The sequence below is a fragment of the Sciurus carolinensis genome, chromosome 7 (assembly GCF_902686445.1).
Source record: "Sciurus carolinensis chromosome 7, mSciCar1.2, whole genome shotgun sequence".
Classification (NCBI taxonomy): domain Eukaryota; kingdom Metazoa; phylum Chordata; class Mammalia; order Rodentia; family Sciuridae; genus Sciurus; species Sciurus carolinensis.
Window position 1 is genome coordinate 98,588,138 of NC_062219.1, and position 21,700 is coordinate 98,609,837.

The following is a 21,700-nucleotide window of genomic DNA, read 5'->3' on the forward strand; positions in this document are numbered from 1 at the left end:
GGGGGTATCACAATACCAGATCTTCAACTCTACTACAAAGCAATATAACAAAAACGGCATGATATTGGCACCAAAATAGAAAGGTAGATCAATGGTACAGAATAGAGGACATGGACACAAACCCAAATAAATACAATTTTCTCATACTAGACAAAGGTGCCAAAATATGCAATGGAGAAAAGATAGCCTCTTCAACAAATGGTGCTGGGAAAACTGGAAATCCATATGCAACGAAATGAAACTAAACCCCTATCTCTCACCCTGCACAAAAATTAACTCAAAATGGATCAAGGACCTTGAAATCAGACCAGAGACCATCCATCCTGTAGAAGAAAAAAGAGGTCCAAATCTTCAACAAGGCAGTTTAGAATCAGATGTCCTTAACAGGACTCCCAAAGCACAAGAAATAAAAGCAAGAATCAATAACTGGGATAGATTCAAACTAAATAGCTTTCTCTCAGCAAAGGAAACTATCAGCAATGCGAAGAAAGAGCCTACAGAGTGGGAGAAAATCTTTGCCAATCATACTTCAGATAGAGCACTAATCTCCAGAATCTATAAAGAACTCAAAAAACTCTACACCAAAAATACAAATAATCGAATCAAATAATCCAATCAACAAATGGGCTAAGGAAATGAATAGACACCTCACAGAAGAAGATCTACAAGCAATCAACAAACATATGGAAAAATGTTCAACATCTCTAGTAATAAGAGAAATGCAAATCAAAACCACCCTAAGATTCCATCTCACCCCAATCAGAATGGCAATTACCAAGAATACAAGCAACAATAGGTGTTGGAGAGGATGTGGGCATAAAGGTACACTCATACATTGCCGGTGGGGCTGCAAATTAGTGCAGCCACTCTGGAAAGCAGTATGGAGATCCTCAGAAAGCTTGGAATGGAACCACCATTTGACCCAGCTATCCCACTCCTTCGCCTATATCCAAAGGACTTAAAATCAGCATACTACAGAGATGCAGCCACATCAATGTTTAAAGCTGCTCAATTCACAATAGCTAGATTGTGGAACCAACCTAGATGTCCTTCAGTTGATGAATGGATAAAGAAACTGTGGTATTATACATACACAATAGAATATTACTCAGTCATAAAGAATAAGAAAATAATGGCATTTGCAGGCAAATGGATGAAATTGAAGAATATCATGCTAAGAGAGATAAGCCAATCTCAAAAAAAACCAAAGGATGAATGATCTTGCTGATAAGCGGAAGATGACACATAATGTGGGGTGTTAGGGGGGCAAGAATGGAGGAAGGAGGGACTATATAGAGGGAAAAGAGGGGTGGGAGGGGTGGAGGGGAAATAACAGAATGAACCAAAAACTATTACCCTAGGTAAATGTATGATTACACAAATGGTATGCCTCTACTTCATGTATCGCATTGGTTTACAATAAAAATAAATTTTAAAAAAAGAGGTATGAAAAAAAGAAATATAACTATGAACAGCCAGGCATGGTAGCACACGCCTGTAATCCCAGCAACTCGGGAGGCTGAGGCAGGAAGATCATGAGTTCAAAGCCAGCCTCAGCAACTTCACAAAGTGCTAAGCAACTCTATGAGACCCTGTCTCTAAATAAACTACAAAAAAGGGCTGGGAATGTGGCCCAGTGGTTAAGCACCCCTGGGTTTAATCCCTGGTACCATAATAAATAAATAAATAACTATAAACAAAACATCCACTAAATGCCATGGACCCCTACAAACTACACTGTAACTTTCAAAATGTATAGTTTATCCTTCATTCAGAAGACAACAAATATTAATTACAAGGAAATATTTTGAGAAAGTGTATAATACGTTGTGAAGAGTCTAGAGATATGTTGCCTGGAATTTAAACTCAGTTCACCACTTACTAGTTGGGTATTTAGACAAATATCTTCTTATTAACTCAGTTTGAAGGAAATAATAATATCCATCTCAAAAATCTACCATACGAATGGAATATAAACTCTTATATGCTCTTGGCATATATATAGAAAGCCCTCAAAATGTGCAAGCTATTATTCTTGAAGTATCAAAAAAAAAATTACAAGACATACCAATGAAAAAGAAATGAGGGTGTATGGGGAATTTTTTAGTCACAGAATGATGAAATGGCACAAAAATAAGGAGACAGGCTACACAAAATTATCCAATTTACATTTGAAATGATAACTAGACCTGTATGAAAGGTCTAAAAGAACAAAGCCAAAAAACTGAAGATTGTTTATTGTTGAAGTACTAATGACCATAGAAAGGTCTTTTGAAGTTATGCTAACTACAAGAAACAAACTATTGTTTGGAGAAGCTGGTGATATAAACACCTACTTTGTTCCTGTCTTCCACATAAAATAGAATGATCTCCAGGGATGCACTAACAAGTTAACAGGTGCAGTAACTAACACTAATCATAGATAAGACTACTCAATACATATTTTTGAAGGACATGGATAAAAACAAGTCAGAATATATGCTTATGTTGATTTATAACTGGTTGAACAACTATTCTAAGTGGCATTGGTTGATGAAATAATGTCATCCTAGAGAACTAAACAATTTTGAAATAACATAAAATGAAGGAGGATAGACTTCCAGTTTTGTTTAAGGATGATAGAAGTCACCACTGCAACCTCAACGAGAAAAAAGCAAAACAAATCAATAAATCAACACTTCGCAAATCCAATAGTAAAGTGAGGTCAAAAGAAAAACTTTGTCCCTTACCCCTCAAATTGGAGAGACAGGTAAAAACAGAGAATCACACCTGACTGAAGCAGAAACCCATGAGCAGAACCTGTAGGGGAAGCAGTGTCAACAGGAAAGCCCACTTGTTATAGGTAAAATGCTGGAGACTCAGTGTGGGCCGAGTCAGCAGGTTCTCACAACTTTTGTAAGCTTTACCTCCAGACACTCTAGTAGTTTCTCACAATCAATATTAGAAAAAATGTGTGTACGCGTGCACGCTCACGTGCATATGCACAGTTTTATAACAGCTATATTTATAATTGCCAAAGCTTAGAAGCAACTACGATGTCCCTCAGTAAATGAGGATAAGTGGATAAATAGTCTACAGTACATTCAGACAATGGAATATTATTCATGCTAAAAAGAAATGAGCTATCAAGACATGAAAAGACAGGGAAGAAATTTAAACACATTTTGCTAAGTGATAGAAGACAATCTCAAAAGGCTGTATATAGTATGACTCTATATACATACAGACTCCAACTATATGACATTATGTAAAAGGCAAAACTATGAAGTTAGTTAAAAAGATGTGGTTGCCAGGGATTAAGGGGAAGGAGGGATGAACAGGCAGAGCACAGAGGATTTTTTAAGAGAGTGAAACTATTGTCAACAATGATGGATATATGGCATATAAAATTCCATTACCATAGAATATACCACACCAAGAGCAAATCCTAATATAAATCCTAATATAAAATATGGGCTTTGGGTGATAATGATGTATCATTGTTGATTTTTACAACTGATATATAACACTGATATGGGAATGTTGATGATGGGGGATGTTGTGCATGTGTAATGGCATAAGATACATGGGAACTCTGTATTTTCTGCTCAATTTTGCTGTGAACCTGAAACAGCTCTAAAAAATAATCACGCTTATTTTTAAAAGGGGGAATAAGTAAATGTGTCCTGAAAATATGAGGTAAGTGTTTTCTAAGTACAGAACAGGGTCCACCCTTATCTGAGGTTTCACTTTCTGTGGTTTCACATATGAAAGGTCAACCCCAGTCCAAAAGTATTAAATTAAAAATTCCAGAAAAAAAGCAATTCAAAAGTTTTATATTGCAAACCATTCTGAGTAGTGTGATGAAATCTTGTTTTTTTCCCACCTCACCCCTTTGCCCAGTGTATCCATGCTGTATATACTATCTACCCATTAAGCCACTTAGTAGCTGTCTGGTATCACAACTGTCATGGTACCACAATGCTTAAGTTCAAATAAATTTTTTTTTAACTTCATAATGGCCTCAAGGTACAAGAGTATTGATGCTGGCGATTTGGATATGCCAAAGAGAGGTGAAAAGGTGAAAGTTCTCAACTAATTAAGGAAAGAAAAATACAATGCTGAGATGACTAAGATCTGTGGTAAGAAGAAATTTTTTATCCATGAAATGGTGAAGAAGGAAAAAGAAATTCATGCTAGTTCTGCTATCCAACTCAAGCTGCACAAGTTAGAAGCATGATATATGACAAGTGCCTAGTTAAGTTGGAAAAAGCATTAAATTTGTGGGTAGAAGACATGAACAGAAAATATGATCGAGGTGCTCCAGAAAGCACTGAAACTATACAAAGACTTTAGCAAGGGTCCCTTGAAATGTGTGACATCAAGCCATTTACTCCAAGTAAGAGATTACACAGATTCAGGAATAGACTTGGAACAAAAAACATAATTACTGGAGAGGCTAAATCTGTGGAAAAAGCTGCTGTTATCACACCTCCTGCAGAGCTAAAGAAGTTGATTAAGGAAAAAAGATGACATCCAAAGTAAATTTTTAATTGCAAAGAAACCACTCTTCTGGAAGAAGATGTTCAATAGAAGCTCATAAAAGTGCAAAGAAGGCATTAGGGCATAAAACACAGAAGGACAGATTAACTTGTACTATGTAGCATTATAACGGATTTAAATGCTGTTTTTGATAATAGCACCAATTCTTAATTTGGGTCTGCTGATGTCTGATGATTAATTAAAAGAATGACAAAGGTTTGTCATCTCTGATTTCGTTTTGTACCTGTCCCCTTTGCCTTACTTTTGGTCAGATTCTTGCTCAACTCTGCACACAGGCAAGTTAATCACTTAAGGAGTGTTCATCCAAAGCTGGTAATCTACCAACTTCAAGGCTGAGGACACCAAGACAAGACCAAGATTTGCAGGGACAAGTGAATTTCCAGCTCTTATAAAAGTCCTGATCCAGATCTCTGGAATGGCAACAAAATTTCAGTTATTACCCTGTACCTTCCAGGAACAGTGGAGCCTTCCAAGCAGATCACCCCATGAAGAGACTACTCACCTAAGTAGGATCAATCATCTCATGGGAACTGAATTACCCCCTTTTAGGATCACAAGGGTGATAAAGATACTGCAAAAAAAAACTATGGGAACTGTCCCTTCAAGTAAAAAGGATTCCTGACTTCTCAAGAGCTACCTCAAAGAGTCAGAACTGAGATAATAATCAACCAGACCCGGTTTGACCAAGACTGCTTAATCATGCATACTTCTTACCCTGTGCTCCAGTAAACCTACAGTTCATGTCAGTACCCTTAAAGACAGGACTGAGATGCTTATTCTCACTCATCTCCCAATATGGTCATATTGACTGAAGTACCTTTCCCGCTTTTTACCACTGTTTTTTCTGTTTGGTTTTTAGTCCTGATTTGCCAGGATCCATTGGGTCCCTGGCCTAGGACTCCAAAAACAGCACCTCTACAGGGCATATGATGAAGCTAGGTATATAGTGAACAGAATGAAGAGTCCACGTGCTCTCAAAAACAATAATTATCTGCCCATCTTCTGCCAACAGAATCAAAAAGTATTGGTGACACCCATCTTATTTATGGAATGATTCTACCATTGCTTCACCAAGAAATGAAAACATACTTAGAACAGGAAGGGATGTTACTAATAATAGCATTAATAACCATGCACCTCACTATTCTGAATCTTTTTGCTATGAAAATAAAAATGGTAAGGTTGTATTTTAACCCCCAAACATAACCTTCATTGCTTCCCTTAACCTGGGCATCATTTGATTTGCCAAAGCCACTTATGCCCACTTGGTATTTGATTTCATTTAATCAGCAACTGATGTAGACCCTAATCTGGACATAATACAGTGTTGGAAATGATTCACTATTGCTGATGCCATAACATTCATTAAAACTTAAGTGGATAAGTTAAAATCAGAAATTGTGAATGCCTGTTGAAAGAACTTATGGAGTGAAGTTGTGATGATTTTAAGGTTTCCCAGGGACTGAGAGACAAGGAAAATCATTTATGCAGCAAGACAAATTGGTGGAGGGTTTTCTGATATACTTGATGAAGAAGGGGAAGAACATACGAAAGGCCATTAAGAAGTGTTAAATGAGTAACTGGAAGAACTTATTATCCATAGATGAAGAGGAAGATGAAGAAGAAAATGAAGCAGAACCAGCAATGTGAATGTTACTAAAATTTCCTAACATGTTTCTAATTGCACAAACATTAAGGGACAAATTATAGAACACAATCCTCAGATAAAATGTAGCAGTAAAGTCACCTTATGATCATTAAAGGAGCACAACCTCTGTAGCAACACTTGAGTTAAGAAAAAATCAAAAACAATTTTCAGTTACAAGATCCTCTAAAACATTTCAGGGAAAAAAAAAAAAAGTTCCAATTATTGAAGATCTCCAAGCATTGACATCATCTGCTCCTGACATCTGACCACTGATATCAGAATGGCTCACTGACACAAGATCAGCCAACATGATCCTTCTTGTAACAGTAGCCTAATGCTACATCATAAGGCTTATGTCAATCACCTTGCTTCATCTCATTACATAGGCACTGTATCATCTCACATCATACGAAGAGTAAGTACAGGGCAATAAGATATTTGGAGAAAGATAACATTTACATAGCTTTATTTATGGCATATTATTGTACTTATTATTTGTTATTAATTACTTAACTGTGTCTAGTTTATATACCAAATTTGATCATAGGTACATATGTATAGGAAAAAATAGTATACACAGGGTTCAGTACTATTTGTAGTTTCAAGCACCCACTGGGGTTCTTTGAACAAATCCACTACAGATAAGCTTTACCACTGTTATTCTTGAATGAAAGAGTCTAAATTAGAAACAAAATATAATAAAAATGCTCTGAAATAAATAAGTAGGATTTAACAGGAATAAAAAAATATAAAGTTCTACATTTTTCCTAATAAAAATCAATTACATAAGTGATGAATGGTAAGACCTGGAAATTCACACAAAGAATCCTTAGGAGTTTAGTTGGCCGCGAGTTCAGTTCTGAGTTCACAGCTTGGTATAGCTGCTAGGCTAACAGAAGTTTCTGGCTTCCTCAATAGAATTATCAGGGTCAATGATTTTCAAACTTTAGGAGACATAAAAACTACACAAGGAAATGAAAATAAAATCTATTTTTTTATGTCTGAGGGTGGGAACTGAACAATCTGCATTTCCACAGGTATCTTTAGGGATTCTAACACAAGTGATTAAAATCACTCACTGCACATCAAAAGCACTAGCCACTTCTTCATCTATTAAATAATCAATGTACAAGCATTTCATACTGTTTTGGACACATGGAATCTTTCTAAAAATATTATTTGTGATTATTTAACTTTTAACAGCCTAAAAGTATGCGATCTGGTAAAACTATTTCACTTAAGATTCTAAAACCAAAAAAAAAAAAAAAATAGTTTTGACATATACTATAGCAATGCTTTGGTCATCTAAAAATTATTAATATAAACTATTAAATCATTGCTTGACACATCAGACAAATGATAAATTTTTCCATGTATGCTTAGGCAATTGCTTTAGAAAAAAACTGAATTTAGCAGTCTTCAGAATATAGTTTGACATGAACTTTTTAACTAACAACTCAGGCAAATTGATAGGTACATTTGATACCATGAATTATAAAATTGCTTACTATTTGTTAGTTAATCAGGTAACAGTAATGAAAATAAAACACACTCCTCCTCAGTAATCTTTCTGAAAATTCATGAATCTAATATTCCAAAATAGAGTATTTCAATTTCAAAAAACTTTGAAACACTTTTATGAGTCTTCTAAGACACTTGCAAAAAACATGAGAAAGGAAACAGCAGAAGGGGGTAAATCGAGGACTGAAAAGCCCAGTCCAGCACAAAATGAAGTACAGCTGAATTTCTCTTCCCTGACCTAGTTCAGTAATAAGACAAATCACGGTTAGAGTAATGGCGCTCTAGCCTGACACCCATGACTGACATAAGCTACAAACTGGGTCCTGTCAGTAATGTAAGAAAGCCATGACATTGTTTCTGTGTTTCCTACAAATCTGGGCTTCTGTACTTTCCAGCATATCCACTGAAAGCACTTACCATGATAGTCTCCTTGACTTGGTGGATTAGTCAGAATAATCTTCAAACAACTAAAAGGTGTATAGTCTGTCCTCTTGCCTTCCTTTCCGAAGCTATGACGGATATTATAAGAGTAACCTCTGTCAAACTGGTTGAGAGAAAAAGAAAAGGACAAGTTCAGTCAATACTATACTAGTGATGTTGTAATGCCAGCTAGAATCATGTATACAAAGTGATATTTTCTATAATAAATTCGGTATTCATGGACAAAGGTATATTGATGCCAGATAGATTCACTGCATCTTTTATGATACAAATACTTCCTTTAAAAACAAAAATAAGACTCATAAATAATTTCTCAAGTAGAAGACAGCTAATGTTACTTAGAATTATCCCTTATTATCCATGCAGATTGATTCCAGGACACCAAACCTGCCCACCTCCCATACCAAAATCTGTGAGTGCTGGAGTACCACAGATAAAATTATGCAATATTTGCATATAATCTGCTATATCTTCCTATATACTTCAAGTCATCTACAGATTACTTATAATACCTAATATAAATGTTTTGTGAATAGTTTGATTCCAGAGATTATATTAGATTAATTATTTACCCTCTCCTCTGTCTTTCTTCCCCTAGTTGTTTCTTAATTCCCGCATTTACCCATTCTACTTCTGAAATGCCTTTTCAAATAATTAAGGTCTTCCTCTGCATTTGCACTATATAAAGCAAGTAGTCAGCAAGTGCCTGATGAATGAGCGAACTACTGCAATTGCTTCCTACCTGGAATACCTGCCTCCGTGTTCATAAAATAAGCTAATGGTATGGAAGGGACTTTGAAATGAGCAAGATAAGAGGAAAAAAAGGAACTAACATTTATCGAAATGCAATTAGGTACCGCCAGGCATTTTGCTAGGTGCTTTTAAAACTGTAATCCCATTTAATCATTTAAATCGTCACAGTTCACCTGTGATGTTACACATGAGAAAATTGAAGTTCAAAGAAATGAAGCAATGTGATATAATACAGCTATTAAATAAATGGCAGAGTTGAAAATCATGTGTAGGTAAGTTTGATTCCAAAGCCCATGTTCTTTCCATAATAGTGCACTTTCTCAATAATAAGGTATTTAAAAATCATAGGTTCCAATGAAATCTTTTTAGGATGCAACTTCTTTCTTTTAGATGATACTTCATCTCAGAGCACAAAGTCAGAAGTAATCTCTGCCTCCAAACTTCAGTAATATTCTCCCTGTATCTACCTATACTGCTCTAGAGGATTCATCTTCATTACATATTTGATTTTTATGACACTTAATTGTAATTCTCTTATAACACACTACATCCTCTATTTTCTATCAATCGCCTATTTACATAGGTGATTAACTGTTCCTGACCATTAGCTCCTTGAGGTAAAATCTGCTACTTAAATCTTTGGACCCCGCTCAGTACCATCATGCAAGAAAAAAATGAACTAAGTGAATGTGGAAGAACTCTTTGGTACTACCACAGCATCTGAAAGGGTACTGTCCCACTATTCTGCTTCCATTAAATATTCTCCAGGGTCTGATGGCTGGTTGGTTTTCTAATTCCACTATTAGGTGACATCCATACCCCATTGGACAAACAAAGGCAGTGTGCCTTTGACAAAATGTTTGACAGGAGCCAATGGTGAACATTGGTAGAATCTTAAGACAAAAATCTAACTTTCCTGGGAAGGAAATGGGGGTTAAGGTAAGTATCTTATGTCAAGTTATCATTTGGGCAAAAAGTATAAGACCTGTAACCAAGCTTCTAAAATGAATTTTAGATTATGGCAAATAAAAGATTTAGTCAAAAAATTATCTTCTACTCCAAAAACATACAAACTTTGAGAGAAAAATGTTGGCACATTTTCACAGGAGTATACTCTTAAGACTTGCACCCTGCTTTCACTACTCAGTGATCTCTCAAGCTATCAAAACCAGAATTATCAGTAGCTGTGAGTGGTTTATAAAGCACATCAAATGTTCCTACATGACACGTTAAGCAATACTTGCCCAAGTAGCAAGTTATTTTCAAAGGGCAAAATCTTCAAGGTTCTGAATCTAAGAATCAGAGTGAAGTGGCTATAAAGAGGTTACAGTTTTTACTTCCATGATTCTTTAACTTACAAAATGGACACTCTAGAAAGCTTAGAGAATGAATTCTTCAGCAAAATTTCATATTTAAAATTACTACACATAACAATAAAAAGTATTATTATGTAGATAGGAATAAAACTCTGATTATTTTGAGTTATTTTAAGTGCACCTCAGCTGGCAGAGTTGTCCTTGGCTGTTTTTCTCTAAGTTCAGACTAACAGCAACACATCAGCAGGGCTGTTGGAAATCCCAGGCTTTGGAGTTTGTAAGATGTAAGGGGGTTAAAAATTCCCCAGCCTGGTCACTGATTAAAGGCATGACTTCCGTTCTCAATTTTCCTCATCTATGTCGTAGTCCTCATGTTTATTTCCTTTTAGAAATTTCCCATTCACCGACTCTCAGTCTACTTTTTGGCTGTAAATCCCTCCTTGTCCATGCTGTATTTGGAACTGAGCCCAGTTCTTTCCCCAATATTCCAGTAGTTCCTGAATAAAAATCTATTTGTACTGTTTTAACTACTGTCCAGCTCTGTCTTTTTCTTTACCAGTTTTTGGTGCTTTAATTCACATCTGATCCAACCACCATCATTAGACCCTCAGATGTAACAACCAATCCTCAACACACTTTGAGACTTTTGTCTCCAGTCTGCCTGCTTGATTGTCAAATAAATGTCCACTGAAGAATGGTGAGGGCAGATTTTGATTCTTAAGATTCTAGCAATGCTCCTGAACTTCAATGTTTCGGTAAACTCATAAACTGAAAATATCCCAAGTCAAAATACAATTGATACGCCTAACCTACTGCTATAGTATGGATGTGAAATGTCCTCCAAAGACTCAGACAGCAATTTTCAGAGGTTGGGCCAGAGGTGGGGCTTTTGGGAAGTAATGGATCATCTCATAAATGGATTAATATTTCAGTGGATTCATAGTGGAAAGGACTATTGGGAGTTGGTGAAAACTGTAGGAAGTAGAAGTTAATTGAAAGGGGTAAGTCCTTAGGGACATGGACCTGGGAACTACATCTTGTCCCCAGACCCTTCTTCCCTCTCTCCACTCCCTGACTGCCATGAGGTGAGCAGCTTTCCTCAGCCACTCCCTTTTGCCATGATGTTCCTGCCTTGCCACAGGCTTTTTCAAAGTAATGAAGCCAGCTTACATGGACTGATACCTCTGAAACTGAGCCAAAACAAATCTCTCCTCTTTTTAGGTTCGTTTTTCTTAGGTATTTTGTCACAGTGATGAAAAGCTACTACCTACTACCAAATATCAGTTTAGTAACACAGGATAGTCTCAGTTGTTTACTCTCATGAACACATGGCTGACAGGAAGCCATGGCTTGCTGATCCTGCCCAGTTTTTCCAAAGGAGATCATACTACAAATCCCTAGCCCAGCAGATCAAAATTCAAAACTAAAAGTAAGATTCCTACTGGATGTGTATTATTTTCACATCATCTAACACTAAAAATTTTTAAGTCAAACCATGGTGAATATGGGGGCAACCTGTATACTGTCTAAAACTGGGTTGGATGCCCAGACTTTGTTTTCCTGAGTCATAGAATGGGGAATTTCCCCCCAACTCTGCTTCAAGTGAGAATCCACTCCCTAACTCCTCAGTTGGAATTCTTCTCCTGGCTCTTTACTAGGCTTCTCTATTTAATCCTGCTTCTCCCATGGGAACTTAGGTCAACTGAAATTCTCCTTCTCACACCCCTCCTGACAATGTGCTTCACCACTGCAGCCCATAAACTGTCTGCTTTCTTTCTTACTGGCAACATTTTACTAAAAACTCTCTTCAGTTACAGCCCCTTTGGGTCTCTAAGTTATCCCCATACTAGTCCACCTAAGAGAAGGTCCTAGAGCAAAAAGGAACAAAATTTTCAGATGCACAGTGTTCTGCCCATTTTACCTTGTATGAAGAGGCTGAAAAATGGTTAATTCAATTCTCAAATTAGCGAGGTTTGCAATGACTTCAGAAAAAAATTTCCAACCAAGTAAACGTCCAAAAGCTTTCTACTCTACCCCCAAATTCCTGTCCCCTCCCAACTCTCCTTTATAGACTTCTCTCTCAGAATGTTCTCCACCATCTGCACCTCCAGCTCCTCAACTCTAGATTCCCATCTCCTGAAGATGAAGCCTCGGCTGTAGTCAATACAGGTTCCCATGCAAGGCCAATGAAGTGTTGGCATTTAAATTATATGTCATCACCAAAAATCTTCCTAAATCCAGAAAAGAAAGGGAAGGTTCTAGGAGTATACTCTGCAGGATTTCCCAATTCACATGACTCATCCTCCCATTAATTGGGTCTGGAGATGCCTCCCTTTGGTTTGCAAAGGTCAAATGAATCATCATTTCTAAAGTCCTTCATGGATCTCAGGGTACTCCTGATTTCTACTGAAGACTCAAGGAAGAAAAAATTACTAGGAACCTTCCCTCAGGTCTCTCCCACCAAAAACGGACTGGTTACATGTCCAAAACTGTAAACAACAAAGGAATGAAACTGCAGTTATCATCATCAATCAGGTACAACATGGAAAGACCATTTAGGCAGGAACTGACTTCTCAAATAGTTTCTGCTATGACCACACAAGCTTTGTAAATAGTCTCAGGTCAAAACTCCATGACATTACAGAAAAATGTATTAACTGGAAAATGCATATATTACCTGAGATCCAGATATTAGCCCAGCATTATGAAGACAGAATTTCAAAAAACTGGAAAATATACAATGTAAGCTCCACAATTCAGGGTTCCCTCTGATCTGAAAATACATCCATGTTAAGAAAAAAGGACACTGGACATGGAACTACCTGGTTCTCAAAACGAGGGCAAAAGTCCAAGCCCCCTGCTTACCAGAGAATTACTGACTCTCCTCTAGGGAAGTAAATATCCAATGCCCTCAACTACTACTAAATTCACAAGGGAAAATAACCCTACAAGTTGAAGGACACCCTGTCACATTTCTCATTGATAGTGCAGCAACACATTCTTCTTTGATACCACTACCTTTAATTCCTGTCTTCCTCAGAGTCCAAATTTCACCAGCTGTGAATTTTGATGATTTACCTTATTATCTGCCTCTATTTCTGTGGAACCTCTGAAAACACCGTACAACTTTCTCCTCAGCTCTATCCCAGTAAACTTGTTGGGAAGGGATCTTCTCAGAATTAGGGTATAAAAATATAGGATTCCTTCTATAGGTCCCTGACTCCTTCCCTTCACAACTAGTTCCCTAATGGCTTTGTCTGACTTCCCCCAAGGGGGCTGGAGTTTCTTTCCTCCTTTCAACCTATCACCCATTTAATTATAGACTTAAATCAACTATTAGAATCCCCTCTTCTTCATGGTGAAAAAGATATTAGATGTATAGGATACAGAACTCAAATAAGATAAAAGTAGATCTTTCCATGCCCTTCCCCAGTATTCCCTAATATCATTTAAGATCAGGACTTGAAAGGCTGCCCTGGTAGAGTAAGATTAGACAAAAAACATGAGTAGAATATGTTACCCCACTTCTACTCCATGCAATAGTATTATTTTCACCACTAAAAAGTCAAATAGGGAAGGATATCATTAGCTGGTTAGTGCTTAATCCTCATACTATCCTGTCTGCTATCTCTTCCAATATGCAATATTTCATAGTAATCAATGTGTGTGTGTGTGTGTGTGTGTGTGTGTGTGTAAGCATTTCTTTATAAGGAATCTCAATACTAGTTTGGTTTCACCTGGGAAAAATCAGCAATTTACCCTGACTGCTATGTTCCCAAAGATTTATTAAGGCCTTCTATACTTCTTGAGTACTCTAAATGCCAATTGGATAGACTTAAAATTCCCATGAGACTCCACTTCAATCCAGTATGTAGATCATCTCTTTATGTGTTCTGACAGTTTGGCAACTTCTTGGAAACTAAATACCTTGTTAAGGCATTAGCAAGAGTGAGTTAGAGACAAAATTCAGTTGCACTCATTGTGTGTTTAATATCTGGGTCATGTTATTTCAGCTCATGTAGAACAATCTTCACACATTAAGCTTCTAGTGTTCAATATTTTCTTCTGCCTAAAACAAAATGACAACTGACAATTTTGAGATCTTGTGGGATGTGAGTACCTAATTTTTCTCCAATTGCCTCTCCCCTCATATCATGATCAGAAAGTCATTCCCCATACACATTAGTCTAGGATCCCCTTATCCAAAGATGCTTTCAAAAATTTTAAGGGCTCTCCATTCTACTGCTGGACTTTCCAATTACTGACTGCCTTCATGATGACTTTTCTTCACCTGAAATTAGTCTTCTTCATATTGGTCCCTAAATTTAGGGGCTCCTACTCCTCCCTCCTTTCCCTACCTCTCAGCAAAACTTTTCATGCACAGAACCTCCAGCAAGTCTTTTCACACAGAGAACCTCTAGCAAGCCTTAGCTGAAGTAGCCTCCTTTCCATAGAGCTATAGACTTCTGGTATTATGCTCCTTTTTCTGTGGGCACATCTAGTATTTCCTGCATTCCACTGATCAATCAAAATGCCTACTTTACTATAACCATTCCTCTTTCCCTCTACCATTTTAAGTTGGACCAATAGCCATGTGACAAAACTCCTCAGTCTTTTCTGTCTATCATATCTGTTTTCATCACAATTTTATTATCAGGTCCTTTCTAGGAATGAGCATTTTTCATTACACTTGCCTAGTTGTCACTAATCCAACATAAAGGATCAAATCCACTATTGGTTCCCTGACATCCCTCATAAAAATGGAAATGCCCCACTGCGTAATTTCTCAGATTCACCCAACCATACATGAACTGCCTCCAACAAATCCTTTTGCCATCAATATTTTCATTCTTTAGTCACCCTCAGCCATAAGACAATTACTTTACAACTCCTAGATGCTACCAGTGATTATTTTGTCCGTGGAACCCAAGCCTATTAACTATTGCTGTACAATTGCACCAGATCTTTGTTACCTTACTAATTTTACCAAATCCCTTCATCATACTTGAATCCCTACAATTTTCTTCTCTTTTAAAACTATCTCTGAAATAATTACCCATTTCCTCCAGTTCATCTTGTTCTATCAGGAGGTAGTGTTCAGGACATCACAGGTTCCCTTGTAGGTGATCTCAGTTTCTCAGGAGGTGATACAGAAAGAACAGCTACAGAAATGGGCCTATGTTTCCACCCACAACCTCACTACTTTTCAAGAAACATTTCCCACCTATTGGGTACTAGTCCCAGGAATCAAGTGGCTAAAGAGTTTGACTCAAAAACAGAGTCATCTACTCACTGCTGAAGCAATTCACATCATCCCTATACATCACCACCACTGGCCTGAACACTGAGTTGCCAATCATGAGAAACCTGGCCTAGTGTTCCATGTGACCACAGTGCCCTTGGTATGATCCTGTTCACAAGAGGAGGTACTTCCACACTGGTTGGAAGCAATTGCTATGACTTTGTCCCAGGCAATATAGCTAATGTCTTTGCCATAAACAGGTTCAAAAGGCAAACAAAAAAATTCTTCATATCACTGCTATATGACACCATCAAGGAAAAACAGTCCTAGAAAACTTCCGGTGAATCCTGAAGGTCTAGGAACTTGAATATACAGATGATGCAGCCTCTGATCTTAACCTTTCTGTTAATCTTCCTTAAACATCACAAGGGTCACACAGTACAGGAGTTAGCAACGATCAACAAGACTCAACAGATGTTTCAGTTGGTCCTTCATGAATAAGAAACGGTCTTAAAATAGCTCACAAAAAAGAAGAATGCCTCTTATGTTCCTAAATAAGAAGAGGATTGACCAGACACTCTCCTTGACCAAACTTTAGTCAGGCACCTCTGAATTCTCTTCTCAACTAGGACTCAACATTTCTGTGTTCTCTACATTACCCAGTTGTCAGTTTAGAGTGATCCCTTCACCCTCAATATCTATTCATCTTTGATATCTGATCATCCTCAGTATCTGGTCAAATTCCTCATCCACTACCCTTGCCTTCAGCCAGAATCCTATTAGGTCTGATTAACCAGAACCCCTCTACCCGATGTTTCTTTTCTCTTAGTAATTTTCCATCCACTGACCACCACCCAACTCCTTAGCTGTAAATTCCACTTGTCCATGCTGAATTTGGAATCAAGCACAGTAATACATCAAGGTCTCTATCCATATTACAATAGTCTCTAAATAAAATGTTTTTATCACTTTACTATCCAACTCTGGTTTCCTTTTAAAATAGTAAGCATTCAATACTTAAAGGTTATTATCATTATAAAGGTTGTCAGTTTTACTATTAATAAGAAAAGGCTATCTCGAATGGGTCAGATCTGTTGTATTGATTAACATTAAATTACTCATGCTTTGCCTTCAGCTTCCTCATCAGAAAACATGAATCTAGTTACTCCCTATAATTTACAGGGACCTTTAAAAAAAATCAACTAAGCAATTTAAAGTTTGTGACATGGCTGGAAGACATTGCTGGTATTACTGTAATTCAGCAAATTACATCCTGTGATGTACTAAATATTTCTTCTGTAAGAGTTAATTCACTTCTTATTGGTGAGAATTTTTCACAGGTTTATGAAGCAGCAAGGTGTTACAGAGATAACATATTTTGGTTTTACCACCTACTAGCTGAACAATGTTGGGCAATTATAAATTACCTCAGTCTTTTTTTCATCTTTAAATTATAATAATGACTCCTGACCTGTAGTCTGTGTAAAAGCACTTTGTAAACCATAAAATGCTAAGTATGTTATGATTGTGTGCTACAGGAATTTGCATAAAATTTGCACAAACTAGTTTATGCCCCTTTGAAAGGTGAAATTAAAAAAAAAGTTTCATTTTATATTCAAATATCTCTGAAAACTCCTAGGAGTTCTCTTGAAAAAGTGTTAACCACAGATTGCAAAAATTCAATCTGAGCTGGGTGTGGTGGTGCACACCTGTAATCCCAGAGACTCAGGAGGCTGAGGCAGGAGGATGGCGAGTTCAAAGCCAGCCTCGGCAACTTAGTGAGGCCATTACCAACTAAGCGAGAAACTGTCTTTAATAAAATATAAAAAAGGGCTGGGGATGTGGCTCAGTGGTTAAGTGCCCCTGGGTTCAATCCCTGGTAACAGGAAAAAAAAAAAAAAAAAAATCCAATCTGGAAAAGTAGTACATAAATTCTTCATTTTCATGTCCTAATCCCTTCCACTGAAGCCATGGGAAACATTTTTAGTCCTAGATCCCAGTGTGCAGATTTTCTTTCTTCAAATTTCCCTAGGGGCAGGGTCAAGCTAAAGTTTTTAAATTTTAATTGACCATGTTATTGTCAGAAAAATGAAAAGTAAGTAGTGAAATAACCAAAAATCCATAGACTGTGTATTAAATGAATGATCCCAAGTAGTGTGACAAAGCAGTTGATTAATCAGACCCCTTTCAGTGATATCAATAGATCAAAAGAAAGGTGACATGTGTATCTAAAAACCCTGCCATAATCAATGGAGGACGATGGGGAGCTATCTGTTCAGTAAAGCAGGTCATATGTGGGCTAGTGAGTTGGTTTGTCTTTTTCATCTTCTAGTCAAACAGACCCAGAAAATAAGATTTGAGGGTCATCTGTGGCTATGTGATCTACATCTAACTCTATCCAGTAATGTATTAAAGAACATCATTTCTAAGCTCCTCAATGGCTAACTTAATACGAAAGCACTACTGTTGTTAATTTTAAAAAACAGGGTAAGGTTTAGTGATGTTTCAATAACAACAGCTGACACTTCTATAGATCTTTAGTGTTTAACAAGATGATTCTTCCCTAACCCTTGACTACTTATGAGATATGTAAGTTAGGTATTCAAATTTTATAAATGAGAAACTAAAGTTTCCAGAGATCAAATGAATAGTTATTTCATTACTTATCAGAAAAGCTGAAATTAAAATCATAGTCTTCCACTTTTGAGAAAAAACAAATTATAAATGGAGGAAAATAATAAATACATACCAGCCAACGTGTAGTAATCATAGGCAAACACTGAAATGTATCTGTCACTCAATTGCTTCAGGGTCATCTAAAAGTCACACTGAATCACAGGTAAATAAAATGTTTGATTCCAGTGGATATCAGAGAAAAATGTCTATCTCATTAATTTGATTTCTAATTTATTAGTATTTTAGAATAAAGCATAGCAAACTGGGAAGTTAAAAGTCTGAAATGAAGAAATACAGAATAGTATTTCAGTATGCATTTACCTAACCAGTTTTCTTCAGCTTCCTCCTCATATAATATTCTAGCTGGGGACATAAGAGGAACTGGAGTACAAAATGAGAGAAAAGGCAAAAAAATGAAAAAAGAAAAAGGAAAGATGCAGAACACATGGTTGCTTATCAAACTGCCAACCTAATGGAGAGCTTTAGCAAAGTTAGTTTCCCTACTAGTTAGAATTAGTGCAGTCATTCCTAAACAGCAAAACAAGGACAAAGGGTCTAATCCTAAACTGCAGAGTGAATTAGGGAAAGAAGCTAAATCCCTCCACTGCTTACTTCATGAGCCTCTCATTTACTTCTGTAAACCCTGTGAATAGCAAATAGCAGTTGCTCAGTGAACTTGGTTGAATTGTTAAGCATCTCTTTTGTTCTATACGTTCATAGAATCAATCCTACCAGAGGACTAAACACTAATCTTAAGATTTATTTCTCTGTCAACTTTTCAATAACAAAAGAAATTTAGCAAACTCCTAAAACTTAACATATTATTTAAATTATTCAATCTGGAGGAAATGGTCTGGGGCAGGACGTGTGGAGCAGGTGACTTCAGACTATGTTTCAGACAGGTATGCTTGATGGTAAAGAAAGGACAGATTAATGATAGACTTTTCAACATCTTTCCTGGAATGCCTCTTATATTCATTGATATGAATGCCACTGACATTAACAGTAAGGAAAATATACTAACATTCCAAATATAATTTGTCAAAATTTGCAGACAGAAACCACAAATGACCCTTCATTCACCAAAGTGAAACATTTACTGAACAATATACATACAGATGAGAAGACTAAATTTAGTAACCCTGTGGAGGTGGTCAATTTTAGTCTACCTCACTGGTGGAAAAACGGTCAAGATAAAGCAAATATCACCAGAAAACTATAAGAACAGACCAACTGATGTGGAATGCACTTGTCCAAGGTGAGTTGGCTGGGTTTTAAAAAAAACTGGTCTTTTCACTCATTGGAAATAAGAAAAACAAATCGAAAACATCATCCAAATCTACAATCACAGACTGCACAAAAGTTAGTTTATCAGAGCTTCCAGTTGCCAAGAGAGAGGAGCTCCCTCTGCTTCAAAGACACAAAAATTATGATTTAAAATAACAAGAATTAAATGTAAACTTATATAACTTCTACTAGATTCATTTCATCCTGTCTATTTTCTCACATTTATTTTCTGTCCACATTTCTACCATAGTTTGCTTTCTAGTTTCCTTTATCTGGTTGCTTTATTGTACAATGAGTGTTTTCTAGAAAACTTTCTAGTATAATAAATTTTCTTAAAATTTACCTTGATTATCAAAAAGATGTCTTCAGGGGCTGGGGATATAGCTCAGTTGGTAGAGTGCCTGCCTCACAAGCACAAGGCCCTAGGTTCAATCCCCAGCACCGCAGAAAAAAAAAAAAAATGTCTTCAGATATTACTGATGTGATTCAGGACATGCTATCCCAAATACAGCATATAGGCATTTAAGGAAACAGCAAAAGCAGGAAGATGTTTCCCAGTCCTAAAGCAAGCCATAGGTCTAGAAAGAATTCTGACTCCCTCTGAAAAAGACCTTAATTCTAGAGATGCCCAGCCTCTTCTACCTGGAGGAAAGAAATGTGCTTATCTCTGAAGACACAGAGATTGTAGGGAAGAACCTAAACTAACAGGAGTAGGTAAATTTGCCCTAGTTTATTACCATTATATTATATCTACTTTATGCAATCACACTTCCACAAGGCTGTCCACTCTTCATCAAACCTAAGCATAAAAATACAGTTTTCCCTGTTTCTTTGGATTCTCATTTCCTTAGGAATGTATATAAAACTTAATTTGTATTTTTTTCCTTCTTTTACTGTTATAGGACCTCAGCCATGAACCTAGTGATGGATGAGAAAATATTTTTCTCCCCTACTTATAATCTGGTAAAAAATATTCCATACAAGGTTGTGAAGGGATACCAAAATGATTCTAAAATAAAACTTCCTAATCCTATAAATGTTAAATATCTAATATTTTATGTAAACATTAAATTATTGCAATATATTGATATGTTTCAATTATATGTTTCTAGGTGCATAAATGTTCAGAATTGTCTTATAATCCTAAACTATACCTTCTGTCATAAAAATACAACCATCCAGCTTAATACTTTTCTTCTTACAATACATTTTGTATGACATTGTCATTCCAGTTTTCTTTTTTATTCCATTTTCTGGTATCTGCTACTTTCTCATTCCCACAAACCCCTACCTTTATTTTCAATCTTTGTGTCAGGACACCATGAAAATAAAATTAGCAAAGGGAAACTGGTTACCCAGAATCACCCTCTAGAGGTTACTCACACATTAAAATACATATTCCTAATAATGTCCCAAACGAATCAGACTCTAAAAAAAAAGCCAAGATCTGTAGCACACTTTTACTTCCATCATAATCATAAAATTAGTTCTAAAATACCTAAAATTGAACTGCTAGAAGGATTAAATAATTTTCCCAAAGTCACATATTTCATTTATTTCATTGCATGTTATTATCTAGTACTTAAGCTTAGCTACCTAACAGATGACCAAATATACATATATACATATATAATCCATACCGATATATATATACACACACATATATATCCATACTGATATATATATACACACACACACAATTTTTAACGTTAACAATAAATGCTAAAAGAATATGTCATGACCTAAATGACAAATGGTTTTAATTTATAGTGACAATCCATATTGTTCGAATACAATCTCAGGGACAAAGAACAAATGAATATGGATCTGTAGGCTCCTATTGTAGGCAAGTGTTTATTTCTTTGCTAAAGTTTAGAAGCCAATAGTTCATACCTGGTAAGATTAAATTTGAAATACTGAAAAAGAAATGAATAAAACAATTCTATCAAGAATTAGAAAAAGCTACATTAAGTGACTGATGGTTATTTTTTTAAATGAATTTACAAGGCTTTTTGGAGCAGTGAATGATTCTAGGACTGAGGCAGAAAAAAATAAGAGATAAATCGGAAGCATCTTGTTGTGTCAGAGACTGTTCAAAGAGAATGAGGCTGTTTCAAAGGGCAAAGGAATCATCTGAGAGCTCACAATGATTAAAACTAGAATAATTTGAACAAAAGTAACACTAGCACTGAATTATAACCCATAAAATGAAATACAAGTCCATACATGTACAATGAAATGAGTAATTATGGAAGAAACAACTCTCTTTATATG

The 21,700-nt window shown here is 36.3% G+C and overlaps 1 protein-coding gene across 1 annotated transcript in view; it reads right to left on the minus strand.

Moving 5' to 3' along the window:
* The window catches only part of Prim2 (DNA primase subunit 2), a 283,327-nt gene that overhangs the window by 43,881 nt on the left and 217,746 nt on the right, over positions 1–21,700 (minus strand). The window contains exon 11 of the mRNA XM_047558364.1: positions 8,129–8,255. Within this exon, the coding sequence (XP_047414320.1) occupies positions 8,129–8,255 (127 nt within the window). The remainder of the gene's footprint in view (positions 1–8,128; positions 8,256–21,700) is intronic.